At 35.1% G+C, this 21073-nt stretch overlaps 2 protein-coding genes across 2 annotated transcripts; one reads left to right on the top strand and one right to left on the bottom strand.

Moving 5' to 3' along the window:
• Nucleotides 1-11: 11 nt before the first annotated feature.
• On the top strand, nt 12-1207 carry LOC117120941. The gene is made up of 2 exons (XM_033266039.1): nt 12-687; nt 1194-1207. The coding sequence occupies exons 1-2, from the start codon at nt 12-14 to the stop codon at nt 1205-1207; spliced, it is 690 nt and encodes a 229-aa protein (XP_033121930.1).
• A 9066-nt stretch (nt 1208-10273) lies between these two features.
• LOC117120972 lies at nt 10274-20168 on the bottom strand. Its single transcript, XM_033266074.1, has 6 exons — nt 19156-20168; nt 16356-17690; nt 15471-15612; nt 14411-14514; nt 13429-13585; nt 10274-12021 (listed from the first exon to the last, which is right to left on the bottom strand). The coding sequence occupies exons 2-6, from the start codon at nt 17656-17658 to the stop codon at nt 11478-11480; spliced, it is 2250 nt and encodes a 749-aa protein (XP_033121965.1). The 5' UTR covers nt 17659-17690; nt 19156-20168; the 3' UTR covers nt 10274-11477.
• Between the last annotated feature and the right edge of the window lie 905 nt (nt 20169-21073).

Raw genomic sequence — 21073 nt, 5'->3', positions numbered from 1 at the left:
GGAGACAGGCTATGGCCTTTGTGCGCAATGGCGACAAAGGTCCCACGACGACAACCAAATCAACGATGGACAGTTTAGTGAAAGCGATATCGTTGCCAAGACCGGACCTCCAACCATTCGACGGAGATCCAATAAGGTATTGGCCCTTTATACGGGCCTTTGATGTATTAATGTCAGATGTTAGTGACGATAATTTTAAACTAACAACTCTTATGAAGTATTGTAGAGATAAGGCTTATGATGCCTTGCAATGTTGTCTCATGCGAGACCCTTCAGATGGTTATAAACTGGCTAGGGAGATCCTATCCGAACGATTTGGGGATAAGGGTACAGTAGTACAAACTTGGGTTGCAAAAATTGTTAACCGCCCTAAAGTAGATGTTGCTCATTTGAGACAATTCTCCGATGATCTGTCTTCTTGCAGGGAGACATTAGATGCTATGGGTTTTGTAGGTGAGATTGATAATCAAAGAGCCTTGAGAACAGTTATTGATAAGCTACCACGATATCTTCAGACAAGATGGGTTAGGGAGTACCAAAAAATTAAATCCAAGGGCAATCAACCTAACATAGGTGATGTTGTAGATTTCATTAAGTCAGCTTCAAAGGAAGCTAATGATCCAGTTTTTGGTAGTCTAATTACAGGTAGTGCGATAAGTTCTACTTCTAGTAATGATAAGAGTACTGGTAAGCAATTTAAGAGTATAAAAGGTACTTATGCTGTTGATGTAACACAAAATGTTTGTTGTCCGATGTGTACTAACTCACACTCTTTTTTCAACTGTAAATTATTTAAGGAAAAGCCAGTAGAAGAAGGATTGGCGTTTGTAAAATCTAAACATCTCTGCTGTAATTGTTTAAGGGCAGGGCACGGCGCATTTCAGTGTTCCCTTACGAGAACTTGTTCTGTTGCGGGTTGTGGAAGGAAACACACAAAGTTTCTTCATCTTGGGAGGTCGACGCCTGAAGATTTTAAGGGTTTTTATATCGATTTTGATTACCACAATTACTGTATGTTGTTTATGTTGCATTTATAGTTTTGTAATTAATTAGTTAATCATTCATTGCTTTAAATTTACATTATTATTGATAATTATTTGTTTAGTTTTAACATAAGGTTAAATTACTTGTTATGAGTATATCCAATGTGGAAATTATTTTCATGTTTATATTTTTGTATCTTTATATTATAGTCACCAACAATTAACCAACGGATGAAGTTCACGTGTTTTGATTGTAAATAAATGTAAATATTGTACAGAACTTACTACGTCGTGTTAATTTGCTTGCGTCGATTGATTTAGCCACAACGCCACCTAGCGAACGTGCGGCGTTCGTTACACCATCGTTTTTCGAACATGTATCAACGATTCTAAACGGATTTAGCTGTGAATCAATAATTTTTGGGGGAGATTTTAACCTTGTGCTAGATACCAATATGGACAAAATGGGAGGTAGAGTCCACACGCACTTAAATTCACAAAAATGCATAAAGTCAACCATGAAATTCTTTGATTTGATTGACATATGGAGGGAAAAAACCCAAATTCGCGTAGGTACACCTGGCGATCATCTAAACCAATAATTCAGTGTCGTCTGGATTTCTTTCTTATCTCATACAACCTTTATACTCAGATTAATTCATGTGAAATTTTTAGCGGTTATAAACCTGATCATTCAATTATTAGCTTAGATATTACTCCTGTAAACGGGGCCAGAGGAAGAGGATTTTGGAAATTCAATACAACACTCCTGCATGACCCATGTTATGTTGATAAAGCAAAAAATTGTATTAGTGATACTAAATTGAGTAACCCAAATTTAAACCCAAGTCTATTCTGGGAATTTCTGAAATTCAAAATTAGGTCGTTAACGTTACAACACTTTTCTGAACTAGCTAAAAAGCGTAAACAAAAAGAAAATAAATTGCGAGAAGAATTGAATGACTTAGAAAAAATATATTGCACAAACCCGTCCAAATACTTAAATCTTGAGACTATTTATGAGCATAAAACCAAGGGTGCACAGATACTGTCTCGCGCAAAGTGGGTTGAAGAGGGCAAAAGTAACACCCGTTTCTTTATCAATTTGGAAAAAAGAAACCATGAGTCAAAAAATAATAAAGGAAATTGTCCGAGATGATAATACCATTATAACTGAGCCCAAGGATATTTTGGAGAAGGAGAAAGAATTTTACCAAAAACTCTATCAGTCTGAGAATCCCCCGAACCTGATATTGAAGGTCTTCTTTTGCAAAATGAAAACCCTACAAAATTAAATAAAGAGGAACAAAAATCTTGTGAAAATAAAATTACAGTGAGTGAATGTCCCTTTGTACTAAAATCAATGCCAAATAATAAATATCCTGGGTCCGATGGACTGCCGACCGAGTGGTATAAATTTTTTTTCAATGATATCGTCGATTCGTTGATTGAATCCTGTGAGTATTCATTTAATAAAAGTATTATGTCCACCAATCAACGCAGAGGCATAATTAATCCAATACAGAAAAAGAACAAAAATCTCTGTTATTTAAAGAACTGGAGGCCAATTACATTGCTTAATACTGACTACAAGCTAAAAATACTCGCAAAAAGAATTAAAGGAGTACTTCCAAATATTATAGATGCTTCTCAAACAGGTTTTTTAAGAGACTGGTTTATTGGAGAAATATCCGAACTACTCTTGATGTTATTCAGTATTTAAATGAAAAAGAATTGGACGGTATGATTTTCATGGTCGATTTCCAAAAAAGGGTATGATAAGCTTGAATGGCCGTTTATTTTTAAAGTACTAGAACATTTTAATTTTTGAAAGAGTATTATCAGGTACATTCGAGCCCTCTACTCGGATATCTCTTCATGTATAATCAATAAGGGACACTCAACTTTCTTTTTTTTCCGCTTAGTCGAGGGCTCCGACAAGGGTGCCCGCTTAGCCCCTATCTTTTTATAATATGTATCGAAATTCTTAATATTAATATCCGAAAAAACGAAAATATAGAAGGCATTACAATAGAAAACATTTCTGTCAAAATGCACTTGAGAAATTTAAGCACTGTTCAGGGTTGGCTATTAATTTTGACAAATCTGTGGTGCTCCCATTTGGTGTATTTAAAAAAACCCTCCAGACATTTCATACACGGGGCTAGGTTTTACTGAAGGTCCAGTAAGTATGCTTGGCGTTACTTTTTCTGCAAATGTGAACGATTTGTTCGAATTAAATTATATTCCTAAGTTAGAAAAACTTTTAAAAAATGCTTAGCTTATGGTCCATGAGAGATTTAACACCAATTGGAAAAATCACTATTGTTAAATCTCTTGGCATATCTCAATTTGCATATCTATTTTCTGTTTTGCCTGATCCACCAAACAAATTTATCAAATACCTCGAATCCATTATGTTTAAGTTTATATGGTCAGGCAAACCACACAAAATCAACAGAAAAACATTTATTGGAGACTATGTAGATGGAGGGCTTAGGATGTGTCATTTACATTCAGTAGTAAAGGGGTTAAAGATAACATGGATCAAACGATTGCTTAATGACAAAAATAAGGGAGTTTGGAAGGTATTTTTTGCACTCCATATGAGAAATTTAGGTGGAAATTTCTTCTGGCGATGTAATATGAAATCAAACGAAAAATGTATAAGTAATATCAGAAATCAATTTATGAGAAATGTGGTGTCAGCATGGTGTGATATTACCTTCGAAACCCCTCTTAACCGCTTTGGTAAACAAATTCTATGGAATAATTCGGAAATTAGAATTGGAGGAAAACATATGTTTAATCAAAAACTATATAAAAGGGCATTCAGACTCTTGCAGATATCACGCATGTTAACGGTGTAATAATATGCTATACCGACTTCGAAAGAATATATAATATAAAAGTTAATAACCTATATTTTTTTTAGGATACTTTCAGTTCAGGTTTTTACATCGAATTCTGCCGGTAAATGATTTTCTTTTCAAAATAAATATTATACAATCTGAAAAATGCACTTTTTGTCATTTAGAGACCGAAACAATTTCTCACCTTTTCTGGGACTGTACAATCACTATTAATTTCTGGAAATAAATTAACAAGCATTTTTTATTAGATGGAAGTGAATTGTCCTACAAAGCTGTTTGTTTTGGTTCTCATACTAATGTTCCCATAAACTTGGTAGTTTTACATGCAAAGTATTATTTATATATATATGTCGATGTAAGAATAAGAAGCCGACAAATTTTGGAATTCAAACAGAAACTCTCCTTTGAAAAAGCAGTTGAAAAGCATATAGCTGACCAATATCATTATATATATATATATTATTATATGAATAAATGTAGTTGGCAATACTAGCAACGTATAGTGCTCGATACACGTGATAATGCAGAGCGTAAATATTGAAAGTATTGAAAGTATTGAAAATGTAGAACTTGTAGAACTTGTAGAACTGGGTATTATCACTCTACAGACTGTTTCATGCTAATGCAATCTTCAGGAGTGAGAGAATACAAGGGTTGTGCGAGTATATGAATGCTAAGACAGGTGAAAATGCAAATGAGTTAATTGTTTTTAAGGTGGTATTTGTTGCTGTGCCTGCATTTAGACAATAGCTCGGTTCTTTTGTTTAGTGTTGACTGTTTGTCTGAATATATTATGTGAAGTTTCTCGGTTATGCATAAGTTGCAGCGTTTTGTTTTTGGGGAGTAAGCCGATGCTCTGTCGATGATAGACCATTTAATGTTGTAGGGTGTGTTGCGATCTTTCAATTTCCATACGTATTTGGAGAGTACGGTGCTGTTTCTGTGTTTGGGGGTATTAAAAGTGTATTTGTGGTTTGTGAGCCCGATGTAGCATTTTTTGTCATCATCTGAGTAGACAGTGGCTTTGTAGATGATGGATGAGGTGAGGCAATTTCCAGAGAGTGGACATTCATCTTTTTTCCTGCAATTGCAGAGAGTTTTTTGCTGTTGTTGCTTAGCAACCAGAAGCTGTTTGTTGTGGGCTTTGATTATACTGCCCATGTTTCTTGAGCAGCTATAGCTGACTTTGACATTGTTCTTGTTAAAGAGCTTATGTAAAATGTTGCCACTCGGGAAATGCTTTTTGACCAGGTTAAGGAATGATTTTCCGATGTTGGTTTTCACTCCTTTGCTGAATGGTGGGTTGTACCAGATTATTTGTCTGCTATTTTTCTTTGAAGATTTTGGTTGTGGAGGCTGGTATTCCATTTTGTGCTGGAATCCGCTGTTTTGTAGTGCTTGTTCGTAGTCAGGGGCGGCCTGGTCGAATGATTCACTGGAATCCGATATATTCCAACAATTAACCAGCGGATGAAGTTCACGTGTTTTGATTGTAAATAAATGTAAATATTGTACAGAACTTACTACGTCGTGTTAATTTGCTTGCGTCGATTGATTTAGCCACAACGCCACCTAGCGAACGTGCGGCGTTCGTTACAGCCATGAATAACACCTTTTTTGCATATAAATGTTAAAAAATAGCAACAGTTTAATCAATAAAATCAACATATCACTCATTTATTAATACTAAAATAATTTATTTGTTGCCAATTTCACGGAAGCGGAATCACAATTGTCCAGAAATTCAATCCAGGTATTGCTAAACTCCGCATAAATGGGTTGATATGAACATCAAATTATTTGTTTTTGTTTTTAAAGAAAAAGAGAATAATAATAATAATAAATACTTAGCCATAACAGCCGCCAATACAAAAAAAGATCTATTAATTAATTAATCAATCAGCTAAAAACTAAGTTATTTTAGTTTTCAAATATGCGTATGGGTTTTGTTGATTTATTAATTTAATTTTTGCTACAGAGAATTTTACAGCATTTAAAAAATTAATTATTTATTGAATTTTATAATTGGCACCATTTTTTATTTATTGATTCAATACTTGCTATTTTACAGCAAAAATTACTTTTTGAAAGCGTACTTTTCAAGCCATTGAAATATCGGCACACACGTTTTTGTTTGATATTTTACAGTTTGTTCAACTATATTGTTCATGTTTTTGAATCACCTCAGGTGATCATACTTCATGAAAGCGTTTTAGATTTAGTTTCACAGCAAGTAGGTAATTATTATTCTATTGTTGTGAACAGTGGCGTAACTAGGTTATGAGGGGCCCTGGTTCAAGTGTACAGTCGGGGCCCGGCCCCTGGTGCATGCAAATTGACCACGATGTCAACTAAGATGTGTACCACCGATTTTAAGAGCCGGCTATTGGCTGAACTGACCATAATAATAAGCACTTCCACTTCTTATGTTCGATATTTTATTGAATTGATGTTTTTTATTAGGTTAAGCAATGAAAAATGTTAACAATTATCTTGTATACAGTATTAGTTTTATTGACTTAAGCTAACTAAACGGAAATGGATCACACCTGATATCATTAGATTATGTAAACGCCTTAAATAATCATTTATTTAGAAATAAATGCAAGAGTAAAAATTAATTTGAAAATCCAAGTCAGATTATTTTTATTAGATGAAAACAGATACAAACAAGACCACAAAACGTTTGTATGTTGAAAAGAAAAAACAAAAATTCAAAAAATATTCATCCAAATCTTGATTGTGAAAGTTTAGAGATTATTTTATTAATGAACAGAAATTTCAAACTCAATTAAAGAAGACTAATCTCAGTGGTATGCCACATAGCCAAAACTGTTCAAAAGCAAGTCCAAGATCAAATTAGTATATATCTTGATGAAAATGACCTTATAAATGTACCAATATGCTTTTAGAAGATAGGCATACCACTCAAACAGCTATATGCCTCAAATTGCTATGAATCTTTTTCTTATGGGTGCTAGGGCCGCATGCAGGATTTGGCAATAGGGGTGCGTGAGAGTTCACACCACCACAGCTCGACTGTGGTTAGAGCTGAGTTGAGAATATGGACCTCTGGTTCTCAGAAATGCACACCTTCCCCCTGCATCCACCCCTGAGATGATATACATGAGTTCATACTCCTTTGAGCATATTGGTTTATTACTTAACGATACGATTTTCGTGTATAATGGTGAAAGTCGGAGACTTGAACGTTCCTTTCGTGGCCCCTTGGCTGAAAGGAAGCAAATAGTGAAATATTGCACCAAAACCAACGGATTTGGTATACCACAAGGTGGTGTTTTTTTGTTAATAATAAATGATAGGTATATTTCAAAATGTATTTGTCCTGATACTTGCAGTATTTTTGTGGATGATGTTGCTATTTATGCCTCAGGAACAAAAGTTGATGGATTAAATACAATAATTTAGAAAATATTGGTAAATGGTATGTTGGAAATAAAGTTGAAAATAAATGTAGTTAAAACAATAGTCATGCTAATTACAAAACAAATTATACTTTCATCTGATGTCCAGAATATTCATGTCGACGGAAAACGTATCGAACAAGTAAAACATATAATATATTTTAGTTTAGAGATATAGTACGGAAACATGCGATTATCATAATACGACACATCCGTTTGAAGCTTCAAGATTCATAACCTAAAAAACTGTCCGAAACATTGCACCAATATCTACTTATTACATAAATAACCGAACCATGTATAGATAATGCAATTTCGGATTTTGGAAACACATCCAAGTAAAATATATTGTAAAAAGAATTAAGCCTATATAAACAAAATTTTGATTACAAAAACTGTACTGGCGAAAACATAATTCGACAAGTAAATTCATGTTTAATGTACAAATGCTATATGACGTATGAATGTTGTTGCACTGTAGCGCCATCCCTCTTTTTTTGCTATTTCCATCTAATGTTCTAGTGACAATTTTTACAACAGGCATAGAGGCAGTGGCGGCGACAGCTGTGGATGGCAGCAGGGGCTTAAGCCCCCTCCCCCACCGGACAGGTCTAGTCAAGGGCGTCGATCCTTAGTTAAAACTGGGGGTTTTGGACGAAATGTCAAATAAGCAAGCCTTGGTTGGAGACCAGGGGCTGCTCAGGGCCCCGGTTAGGGCCCAGGGGGCGAAGCCCCCGGAACCCCTGCGCCTATAGCCTTTTATAAGTTGATTCTAATGGAATTTAAAGAGTGCAATTAACTTTTATTTTCAAAATACAGTGGCAAATCCATGAACTTGATATAGAGCTAGGCCCAAGGAGGGACGTTTACAGATGAGGTATAGAAAATTTATGATTTTGGAACCTCTAGTTGGCCGGAAATAGCTCTCTCAGTCTAAATTTGAATAATTTTCATTTTCTCCACTTGGCCCCTTGAATCTGCCACTGAAATACTCCTCATAAAGTTTTAAAATTATCCTGGTAATCATAATTATGCCCGCTTATATATTTCATGCAAACTATCATTTATAGAAAATAATTATTTATTATCTACTGATAAGCCTGTACAGTACTTATAAAATCAATCAAGAGGTTTTTCCTTTTCTCCTCGTTATGAATTTCACTTAGTTCTTCACATTTTGACTTCACAAACATAAAGGTGATTTACTTAGTTTATTATTATCTGGGGCGGCTCCAAGAAAGCGAAATAGAGGGGGAGATTAAGAGACTTTCACTGTATGGGAAACTAGATCAACCATCGCGGGGCTGAGGTAAGAACATTTATGATTATGACACTCCTAGATGGCCGGAAATGTCACTCTCAGACCTTAATTCTTTATAATTTTGGAACAATTAAGAGAGGGGGTGGGTCGACTCGGCCCCACTTGAATCCGGCACTGATTATTATGACGTCATTGCGAGATTGCGTCAACATAACACTGGAGTTTGTAAACTCGTGGTATCACTATTTAAATAAATAGAAATAGATAGACCTGTCCGTGGAAAAGGTTTAATTACGGCTATATAAATTTCAATTGACTAACTCTAATTTTTGTTGAAATTAGGATAAACAGGAACCTATGTATGCAGATAATATTAAACACTAGTACGGGTCATAATAATATACAAAAGGAATAAATCGTTTATAGTAAAAATTGTGCACTTTTGAGTTTGTAATTGGCCTAATAGGTTTACATGCTTCCAATTTTAACAACATGTATATTGTTTTCACAATCAATTTAGCCTCTGATAATCTTTTCCGTGGCATCCATAAAATCGATGTATTGGTTGCTGAGATGGTTATGAACTGTAGAAACCATTGCTTTTTTACTCGGGCTTGGTCCGAAAATACGTACCGCACTTGTAAAGTGAACAGACAAAATTCATGACAGTCATGCGTAATTGTTATTCTTTCCATTCGCTTTGAAAAGTGGGGTTTTAATTAGAAGATTGGTGAAAAGTGGGGGGGGGGGAATTGATATAATTCCCCCCTACTTTGAAATGTGGGGGAACGTGTCCCCCTGTCCCCACCGATCGACGCCCATGGGTCAAGTTTCTCCCCCCACCCCATCGGACAGACCTCGTCGGGCAGTCGGACTTAACAATATATAAAAAATAGGCCCACGCCAAGCCAACACATGTCTGTCACAATTCTGGCCATCCCGAGGTTCCTATTTATAAAAGAAATCTCATTTGGGAGGGGAAACACCCTCTCAAACCCTTCCTCCAGCTCGGGCCTACGAGCCCAATTCCCCCTGTCGGACAGCTCAGCCCCCAGAATCCTAGAGCCGCCACTGCATAGAGGCCTAGGCACGTATAACTGATTATTTTTTACAATATTGCTGTATTACATTGCATAAATATAAAATCTATAAATCCAGACTTTTATTTATGCTTTGCTTATCAGATTTTATAAATATGAGTGGGCGGGGTACTTATAGGTTGGGGCCCCTGGAGGTCGGGGGTCCAGGTTCGATGAACTTACTTAACCTGCGGTAGTTATGCCACTGGTTGTGAAAATATTAAATAATGTGAGTTTAACATAATTTGTTCTTAGTATCATTTACATTTTTTTCAAATATTTGTTTTTCTCTTTCGTGGGTGCATCCCACCTTTTTTATTTTAACCATCACAGAATAATGTTATGCACATTCTGTAAATGATATGGAAAAAAATGAAATTAATATATAATTTTATTTTTGTTTTCTACCAGAATATTAATTTTGGTTTTTAAATAATGGGTTTATTAAAAATTTTATACCATCGTGAGATACATACATATATACCTATATAATTATAATTATATATATGTATATATACACACATATACTCATACAACACACGCATACACACACATACATACATACATACATATACATACATACACACACATACATATAATATATCATACACACATTGAAATACAATTCCAATTCAATGATTTAGCTCAGATTATCAATGCATTCAATTTTAATGTAGTGCATTCCTCCTTTGAGTACGGTACTAATACTGTACATATCAAGAGTTAAATATATACATATAATTAAAATAGATATTAAACAAAAAATATGGTAAAATAAAAGGCGCGAGGATAATACCAAAAACCTAAACGAAGCACCCCATGTATACTTTGTTATTAATTATCCGCGTTTTTTTTTTAAATATATAATTTATTTAATTAAAAATATTCTAATTTCCGATAAGACCTGAATACAGTTCAGGTTTATGAAACAATATTGGATAGAGAGGCTATAAACACAGAGTTTCCAATGATTATACCATAATATTTATTTATTTCTTTAAATACCACCATGTTTGTTCAATATAAATCCCAATGATCAATAAAAACATTTAAACATATACAAACGCACCTTCGTCAGGGGTATGGTGCTTAAATGTTAATTGTAGATTTCAAATTACGAAGGTTGAACTTTGACCATTTTTTGCTTTATCATTATTTAATAAAAATTCAAATTTTATCAAGTTCAAGTCCAAGCCTATGCTTGATTTTACTTTTGTAAATGCAAAATATGGGTATTGAAGTTACCTCATTATTTATTTCGTTAAACATACAAGTACAATTTACTCCACTGTACTAAATTAGGTGGAATAGAAAAACATGTTTCTAACAAAGAATACGTAAATTTACCCAATGATTATGGTTTTATATTCCTCAATTTAAATAACAAGTGTGCTTCATTCTCATGTAGTGTAATCAATTAAATTTGTAGCGAATAGATTCCATAATTTGTTTTTGTTGGAAGTATCATGTGAACAAATTTGCATCATAGAAGTCACCTTATTCTTCCAACATGCATGCCAATATATTGTATTCACCTATATATTACTTTTCCATTTGCTTTGCACTTTTGGTTGTTTTTGGTTTCTGTAAAAGTTAAATAGAAGTCTTTAACTCTTTTTTTCTTAAAATAGCATTATAATTTTTATTTTTTTTTAAATTATAGTGAGTTTCTTGTAAAAATATAAGGTCTGCTTCTTGTTCATCAATCAAACGTAGAGGTGCCATAACCATACATGGTGGGGCTGAGGTAGTCTATACTCGTCATCTGTGAAAGTACTCCCACTAAATGCACTCACAAATAACTGCGTTAAGATTGGAAATAAGCAAATATAAATAAAACATTTATTTCGTATTATTTATGTCGACAATCGAGCTAACTCTTGATTTAACAGTTCTTTAGTTTTCTCTAATTTTTCTTCCTGTCCGGATTTCTCATAAGCCTGACAGAGATTCTCCAAGGTTTCAGCAACACCTCTATTTTGAGGTTGCTGTGCCAAGACTTCCTTTCTGGTAACATAAGCTTCCTCAAATCTGTGTACAGCTTGCAGAAACTTCCCTGCCTTCAGTAGTGTCTCTCCTAACTGATGTAGTGTACCGGCTGTAGATGTGTGCACATCACCAAGTATTTTCCTACGAAGACCCAATGCTAAGTTGAAGTTTTTCTCTGATTGTTCATAATCCTTTTTCATAGCATAAACTTTCCCCCTGTTGTTGTGAATAAGAGACGTGTCGTGGTGATCTAGACCTAACTTGTATTGCATCGTGTAGGCCTCGTCAAGCATTTGCAATGCCTGGTCGTGGTCTCCACTCTTTGCATACTCCATGGCCACGTTGTTTATAGAGTTGATCTTATCACGCGATGGTTCCTTGTTAAAATGTTTTTTTGTTCGTAGAGACATTCTGTAAACAGGAGTAAACAGGATTATTAAAATCATTTTTACAGTTTCTTTTCTTTTTTTTTCTAATTACAATAGAACCCCTCCTTTAGGACACTCCTATTACGGGGACACTTTCGTGAAACGAGGGGACGTATTATATCTTTTAAAACTACGTCTAACCCTATTAAGGTTACACCCTTATTAAGGGGACGGGGATCTTTCCGAGTCTGCAATGTGGTCAAATCAATTTAACCCATATTAATCATTCAGCATTCTGACACCTTCTGAGCCATAAAGCTAACATCAAACCGTGTTTTCCTCTCAATCTTCAGAATGGACATGAGTATGCCTAGTCCATTTGTTACTGTGTAAATACGATCTTGTAAGTTTTGACCATTAACCATGTGATGTGATTTCTTGTTTTGTGTATTTTTATATAGTATTATATCTATACTGTACAGCCTGTACATTGATTTTTAAGTCGTTCCTCTACTCACGATATTCTATTTTGCATCCAATAGAAAGCTCAATTAAGATTGGTCATTAACATTGCACTTGAATCAAGAAACAATATCGGGAACATATACAACTTTAGTAGTTTTAATTACATATCTGTGGATTCATATCATAGAGGAATTATCTTTTGCATTGAAAATTATTTTTATAAATTATTTATAGCAACTCATTCGTAGGTCAAAAACCCGTATTAGGAGACAGTGTAACATTTTTTGTTAGTGTCCCCTGAATACATTTCTATTAAGGGGCACTCATTTTGGTCCCTAAGGTGTTCCCTTTAGTGGTTCTACGGATAGTCTCAATATAGGTGCTGAGATGACGTTATCTGTAGCTTTCAGACGAATACCAAGTGGCAGATTGCTGTGTGCTTGGATTCAATATTTTGACACCTCATTGAGTCATCATTTCGACTTATCCAAAATCTTCTTTTGTCTTTTGGATTTGAACAGGGCACAGTGTGAATATGAACAATGCCCACCACAAATTTTGTAATATAAGAAAACTGAACTCAATTTGAAAAGCTTGTCAGCAACGGTATTTGGCAATACTTCCCAGATGTTTTGGCGACAGGACAGCTATGAATGGTCTATACTTGGTATATACTTCTATATCCACAATTTTTCCCAAACGTAATTTGACTTACAAGATCTCGAAATTTAGCATTTTGCTGATGCTTTTGTCATGTTACACCTCAGTATAGCAATACCAGAATACCATGGTAGGCCTACTATTTTCAATGTACTGTGCGGACAGACACTATGTGATCTAGTACCTCTAAAGTGCCCATAGTCTAATATAATGTATTGTTTGATCAACATGATGATGTTAACTTGGAAATACAACTTTTATGTATAGTATGTTTCCCCATTCTCTTGGAATACTAGATATCGAATTCGTAATGTTTTCTTCTAACCTGAAATACTTCGTAGCTTCAAATTCACAGCCTCCGACCTGCAGGTAATAAAGCCCATAATTGTTGTATGTTTCTGCAATTACCGGATGCTCACCAAAAAGTTGTTTACGGATACACAGACTGGACTTAAGACATGGCTCAGCATTTTCTAACTCTCCTAGAAAACATAACCACGATAAATGTTATAATAATTGAAAACGACACCAAGAAAAAAAAGTGTGTGTATGGAAGTGTGTTTTCTTGTTACGATACGAAACCAGAGAGGTGAACAGGGCTCCGGGGAATGGAGCCGAAATATCATAAATAGTGCAGTAGGTGAGTAATCAAATTTGTTTATATACTTATTGTTATTACCACTACCACTGACACTAAATCTATAACGTTAAGAGGGTTGGAATGGCTAAAAATAAACAATATAAAACAATGTCATTGACTGTAGTTGTGAATAAATGTTATGTTAGAACTAAGATAAATAACAGCTACCTTCAGTAGACAAAGTTCCTTCTATTAATCTTATCTGTTACTACCCAGTTTAAGGATCTGTATCTATGTACCAATTAGTACCTGGATGTACTATGGTGGGAACAAGAAAAGTGGTCAGTTGTTCCTCAGAGTTGTTATGGATAAGATGTGCAGTATCTCCTCCAGTGAGGGAGAACTTTGTATATAGCTTGATGCATTTTTGAGTTGTTTTGTTACTGAGAATAAGGAATAAAACTTGCATTCAACCAGACCTGAGATCCTACAAGTAAATACATACATATATATACACACACACACACATATATATATATATATATATATATATATACATTTATACATATACATGTATATATATATAATATAGAGGATGTACTAAATTAATTAATTGCTTTGCTCAATGACACAAACGAATGCACAGAACGAAACCACTTGTACTTCTGTCTAATGGTTTTTAACCTGAAACACACCTTGACCATTTGGGGTTTTTGTGCAAACTCACCAATGAAGGTATAAACCTTTCCCAGTCTTGCCATTGTTGATCCACTGTGCTTGCTTAGCTTCAGTTGAAGTCGGTCTTGCATCTCGGAGGCCATTTTGAGATTTCTGTATAATGAGATTTTGTAATTTAATATTTATAAGGCTTTGAATGCAAAATTTCCTCATGTGCGCCTTTGTTGATTTTGTTGTTTTTGCTACTATTGCTACAGTATACGCAACACATTTTAATCATGGTTATTAATTAAATAATATAATTAAAATTAGTAATAGTAATGAACATTAATAATATATTTTCGCTACTACAGCATTTATATTTTAGAGAATTTTAGTATTATTAAACTTTATATTTTCATATATCTAGCAAAACTTTAATATATAATGTTTACGGTTTTTCATGATGTTACGACCAAATAAATAAAAAAAATCTTGAAACCTAAATCATAGTGAAACCAAAATTAATACCAACTAATAATTTAAACAATCGAAAAAGCGACTGTACTAATAGGACTTATTTACATTGGAGTCCTTTTTGTGGTGAATTAGACAGGCAGAACACCGGGAGTCAATCCCCGAATCTTCTCCAAAGAGTGTACTGCATTCCTTAACATGCTCATGGGCTGGCCCATTTGCACACGGAACCAGCAGCAAGCGCCTCAACTAAAAGGTGGTGCACTTTTGTGGAAGCGGTTTGGCGCAGCGTGAAAAGTTTGGTTTCCCAACCTCGAGGTCGGGGTTTCAATCCCTCGCTGTGCATTTCGCTTGTGTCCTTGAGCAAGGCACTTTATCTGCATTGCTTCTCTCCACCCAGGAGTATAAAAGGGTACCTGGTGGGGTTGCTTGCTCCTGCGCTGAATACAGCAGCAACAGCATGTGGATCCAATGACCAGGGAAGGAAGCGCTTCGTATCTGCAAAGAAAGGCGCTATATAAATAAATATGATTAGATTAGATTAGATTTTTGAGACGTGCGTTTCAGCCCTGCAACTGACACACAAGAAATCTCCACTGTAAGTGCACACGCAGTGGCTACCACCAGTTTAGACGACTGAGAAAAGTGCATACTCAATTGCATTTCTTTCTTTAGCCTGCATGTGTAAGTTCCACCCAATAGAAGTGTATAGTCTTGCCAATGCCTCACTATCTCCAAGAACTTCCAGTCGCGCTTTTGCTTGCATAAATTGCAAATAGGCTGGTATATAATTCCCTAAAATTAAAGAAAATTGGTTAAACATTATTACGAAGGTGTGGTAGAAAATTTCAGGCTTGGAACTCACCCCTTTGGCCATCACAAATATTCTTTAAATATACATAGATACCATGGACCTGTAGTTCCATCCCGTTTGATCTAATATAAAGCCAGAAGAACGCAACGTCTCGGACGCGCGCACAACGTATCGTTTTTAATGACGATAGACTACCGGCACACCGATAATCAGAAGACGACATCGCGCGTTGTCTAGCGCTCGCTGGGAGCGGAATTGGATTCATCGTACGAATGTCGTACGACGCAATGTATGTCCGGCTTTAGACTATGTGTATTATTTCAGATTTTCCACCCTAATCTGACCATATTACATTATTGGTTAGTAATAATAACGAGTAAATATAATCCAATGTTACTTTTCATTTGATATATTGTAACTTTCGGCACAATTGATTTATGTATTTCACTTTAATGTTTTTCATTAAAAAGTGAATAAGTCAAAGCTTAAACTGGGTTTAAATTCAAAACATAACTACATCTTTAAAGTAAGTCTCAAAGTGCTGCCTCATCATTAACTGTTATCAACATAAATAAATAAATTCATTATGTAACCCAGTCTTAACTGTGCTTCGAAAATCGAATTTTGTGATGACGATGATGAAGATGATGACGATGATGATGATAGTGAAGGTGATGATAATGATAAAAAACATATTACTATTTAATAATATTTAAAAACTTGCCTTTGATATTTTGGAGTGATGAACCATAATGCATTAACATCATACCCTGTTCATATGGTGTTCCCTGTATCTTGCTTGAATTAACACATGCCTCATAGAACTTAACTGCAGAATGCTTCGGTAAAACATTAATCAACAGGTAGTCAGCTTCGCACGCAAGCTGGATGTACCTGTTGTACCGGGTTTTGTCAGAACAGTTGGCTGCTTCAATCAATAGCTTGTCGATGTTCTGTATTTCTTGAGCAAAAAGTGGAAAGATCTTTTCCGGATTTTTATCCACCTCCGGTGTTAAACTGCGAACAACATCAGCAAAGAACTCACAAAAACGTTCTCGGGTGGTAAAAGTATCACGTAAGTGAGCTAAGTGTTTGTCAACACATTTTTGCACGAAACAATGAAAGTAGAAGCGGTCTTGCTCTCCGTCAATTTCAATGAGGGATCGTCTATATATCGGCAAAAGGGCAATTTGTTTAACACGAGCATCGCTACTTTCACCAAGCACGTGCCTTGCAGCTTTGGTGCCAAACCGTCCAGGGAAAAAGGCCAGTGTTGCTAAGTAGCACTTGTTGGACTTCGATAGTTTTTCAATAATTGACAATACACGGTATTGAGAATCTTCATGTGTTGTCACATGCCTTGGCAAACTGGTTCCATAACTGTAAGTAGTTATGAAGGAATTAAGAAGTCCGGGAATACCGGCACATATCCCAACAACGTCCTCTAGGGAATCGCTAGACATTTCATTTACAGTCTTCAAGATAATACTTTTACAAGCTCCTTCAGAGAGTTGTTGCAATTCCAAATTTAAAAACCGGCACTTGTAAAAACGGAACCGGAATGTAGAAGTGATAATAACCATGATGTTCTTTGATCCTGCAAGTAGTTTACACGTCTCAAGAAATTCAGTCTGTACGTCACCTGAGGCAAAATCCCCACAAAAATGCTCAGCATTTTCAAACACAAATACATGCTTACTATGTATATGTCCAAGTAATTCCCTGATGGTAAATGTGTCTAGCTTGTGAACTTTAACTGGTTCTATTGCTTTCAAAAGGATATCCTTGATGAAATATTTTGTTGACTGCATATTGCTCTGATCACGCATATTAATAATGTAAGTTATGCCAGGCAGTGATGCGACCACAAATCCTGCTAACGTGCTCTTGCCAATCATAGGTGGCCCACTTATTTGGATGATATTAATTCTCCTCTCAGAAACTTGTTCGAGTATTACAGACTTTTCTTTTTGTCGTCCCACAATCTGACAGTCTTTTATAGTTTGATTGTGTTCCATAATGCTCATAAATTACAGTTCACTGTACTGATAACCCAAACCTGTATTTAGAAAAATATCTCAACAAAAAATATTTTGAATTTTTCTTTAGCTACAGGGCTGACCACACTAACTTATGGCTATTTCGTAAAATAGTTTTATTTCTAAAAACATATAGATAGCGATAGGACACGTTTTTTCTGGTCAGTACAGTCCAGGCATAGTAATTTAATACTGTAAAAGGTAGCCTCGTGGCCTTTGTAGGAATTCTAGTCAACTCGGCCCTTAGTCAATTTCATCCCATGTCGACTCAGCCCAAGTTATCTCGGCCTATGTTAACTGGGCCCTAATGCAACTCGGTTCCAAGTCAACTCCGCCCTAAGTTAACTCTGCTGCAAGTCAACTAGGGGCTCCGAAATGTCGATTCGGACCTCAGAAAAGTCAACTATGATCAAAAATAAAAATCGTTTTCACTCGTTTGTATTTCAATTCATATTATTCGTATAATTCAAAGGATAAAGAATTCAATGTGATAAGATTCACAAAAGAGAGATGAATCAAATTATAAAAAGAGTGTAAGCCTCTAAATTGAACAAAAGTTTTTGTAGAATTAAATAATAGTTAGATACTGATACAATTATGTATAGGCCTAATTCAAATGTAATAGAAAAACAATGCAGTCAAGAAGAAAACATAAGAAGTGATCAATGTTTATTTTTGTTTCTCAAATCACCCGTTTCGTTTGTAAATGCAAAAGGAAAATTTAACAAGTATAAGCCTACAATTCAAAGATAATGATAGGATGTATTTCAAACGTACAGAAGAGAAATCTGACCACGTAAGAATGAAAAAGAATACGTTATATAATTTCCAGTAATAATAATAACAATAATCAATATTTGTAGCGCCTAATGTTAATAACTTCTAGGCGCTTAACAACAACACAATTAACGAAAATAAATAAATAAAACAACTGTTCTTTGTAAATATTGTTTATTTATAACACATTGCCATTATATAAAAAAAAACCACAAAAAATTGTTTCGTTCAATTTGATAAACAAACAAAAACCAAAAAAGGGTAGAACAGGAGTTGGTTTTGGTCCGTGTTGAATTGGAACCGAGTTGACTTGGGGCCAAGTTGACTTGAGGCCGTTGACTTGGGGCCGATTTGACTGGGGCCGAGTTGAACTGTTTTCCTTGGTAGGCATAGTACATATTAATATCATAGCCTAGCCTACTAAGTCTAAGTGTAGGATCGAACTCTTGTTGTTCTGGAAGTAACAGCTGTAGCAAAGAATCTATAACATAGGCCTAGGCCTACAGATGTGCCAGACAAGATTAGTCCTTGACTACTTCTACTAAACAACTTCATAATTCTGATAGGATGTTTCTCCTAGTCCAATCTCTAGTATTAGGCCCTATGTAGGCCTATAATATTCAAGTATCACTAACATCATGTCATTGACATTACATTCTTTCAAAACGATTCACAGAAAAAACAATAAAAATCAAGGATATAACATACCATGGAGAACTTAAAAGCAGACAAGTAAAAGCAGGATCTGGTTTTCTCAATGGTTCTGCTGGGCTTGCCCCACGGAAGTGTGTACAGGAAATACTAACTGTAGTATTCAATGGCGTCAATGGATGACGGGGATTTCCCTTCGAGAATTTTGATTCATGTTTTGATTACGTGGCGATAACTCAGATTCAGATAAACTCAGACTCAGATTCATATTTATTCACACAATGCATAAAGGTGGTAACAAGACAAAAATAATAAAGATGCAAGCAAAATCGAATGCAATTGTGTCTGGAGAAGTCAAATAAGCCCAAATGGCTTTATGGCTGGCTCCACCAGAGAAAAATGAAAAGTTATTTCTTCCATAATCAAAGACAAGACAAAACACGACGGAACGACAGAAGGAAAAACGACAATGCTTTAAAAAAAAAAAAAAATAACATATACATAGCTTTGAACATTATAAAGGTAGACAAGGGAAAAGAAGATAAAATGGGATTGGATAGCATGAAACAAATATGATTTAAATAAAGAAGATTAGTGGAGTTAAAGTCTGTAATTAGATATGAGGAACGATTTATATTCTGATTTAAATGAATAACTACTTTTCGAATTTGTTAGTGATGTGCTGAGGGAGTTCCATAATAGGGGGCCTGAATGTATTATTGAATTCCTGTTTGATGTTCGGTTAGATTGTATTGTGATGTATTTATTTGCATTCCTAGTATTATAGTTATGTAATTCATTGTTTTTTGTGAAGTATCCTTTGAAAGCATTTGGGAGTTTATTGTGGGAATACTGGTACATAAATAGGGCGGTTTGTAATTTATTTATGTCAAAGATGTTTAGAGTGTTGAGTTGGTGAAAGAGGGGTTTGGAATGTGATTGGTAATTGGATAGAGTGCAGATGCGGATGACCTTTTTTGGAGTTTGAACAGATTGTCTAGTTTGGATGTTTCGGTGCTAGTCCATGGACAAAGAGTTTTGAATTTTGCGTCCGTAACTGCCCAGGCGATATTGCAGTAGTGTAGATGTGGGCGCACTCCAACAAATTCGATAAATACGAACGCTACATGAATGAAGTTCAGTTTTTGTTTTTGAATTTGATCTTATGTTTTTCAATATGCAGATGTGTGTATTATTGTAGTGTATGTGGATTTTTCATGAAAATTTTCTTTCATAACAATATTCTGTATATTACTGCTGTATTATAGTATACGGAAGCCCGTTAGTGTCAACAGTGAATAAAAATTTCAAATCAGTTAACTGGCGGCCGCCAGATAATCATCTGGCGGCCGCCACTTAATTATCTGCCGGCCGCCACTTATTTATGGGTACCCAGGTTGCGGTATAGCATTATCTCGATGTAGAACAGGCCATTAAAGCGCATGATTTGCCTAGCATTTAATATACGGTAGCATTTAGCCTAGCTATTCATTTTAGCTACAGCTTGTAATAGCTTATAGGTCTAATAGCAGTCATATAGCCATTCACAAAATATATCTATATCTTTGCTGTAGCACATCAACTGTATTATTATGTTCTATTTTGCTGTTTATGTGAGTGTGATATTGTCTGTTATAGCTGGGTTAAATATTAAAGGGCATTAAATAGTGATTAAAAGCATACAATTAGCTGGTCACCAGCTATACCTTATAATGGCAGTCATATAGCACCCATTTCAAAAAGTGTTAGCAATTACATGGTTATGTATTAACTAGCGATTAAAAGCATGTTCGTAGCTGTTATACAATAGTTATAGCTTATAATAGCAGTCATATAGCACCCATTTCACAAAATATAACATCACTAGGAAGCATTAAATAGCGATTAAAGGAATGTCATTAAATAGGCGTTTGCGATGATAGGCGTTAGGTTTAAGCACGTCATCAGGCGTTTGCGACGATAGGCTTTAAGGATA

This window comes from Anneissia japonica, unplaced genomic scaffold (genome assembly GCF_011630105.1).
Source record: "Anneissia japonica isolate Jap-2015-1 unplaced genomic scaffold, ASM1163010v1 scaffold1239_len605302_cov174, whole genome shotgun sequence".
Lineage (NCBI taxonomy): Eukaryota > Metazoa > Echinodermata > Crinoidea > Comatulida > Comatulidae > Anneissia > Anneissia japonica.
This window is presented reverse-complemented; position numbering and strand designations above follow the sequence as displayed.

Bases quoted from the DNA above. Each gene is read 5' to 3' on its own strand.
- LOC117120941 (XM_033266039.1), top strand. From the start codon at position 12: ATGGCCTTTGTGCGCAATGGCGACAAAGGTCCCACGACGACAACCAAA.
- LOC117120972 (XM_033266074.1), bottom strand. From the start codon at position 17,658: ATGAGCATTATGGAACACAATCAAACTATAAAAGACTGTCAGATTGTG. The intron at 15,613-16,355 runs GCAAGTTTTTAA...CTTTAATTTTAG, and splicing joins ATCACTCCAAAATATCAAAG to GGAATTATATACCAGCCTAT. The intron at 14,515-15,470 runs GTATGCACTTTT...CTCATTATACAG, and splicing joins AAAGAAAGAAATGCAATTGA to AAATCTCAAAATGGCCTCCG.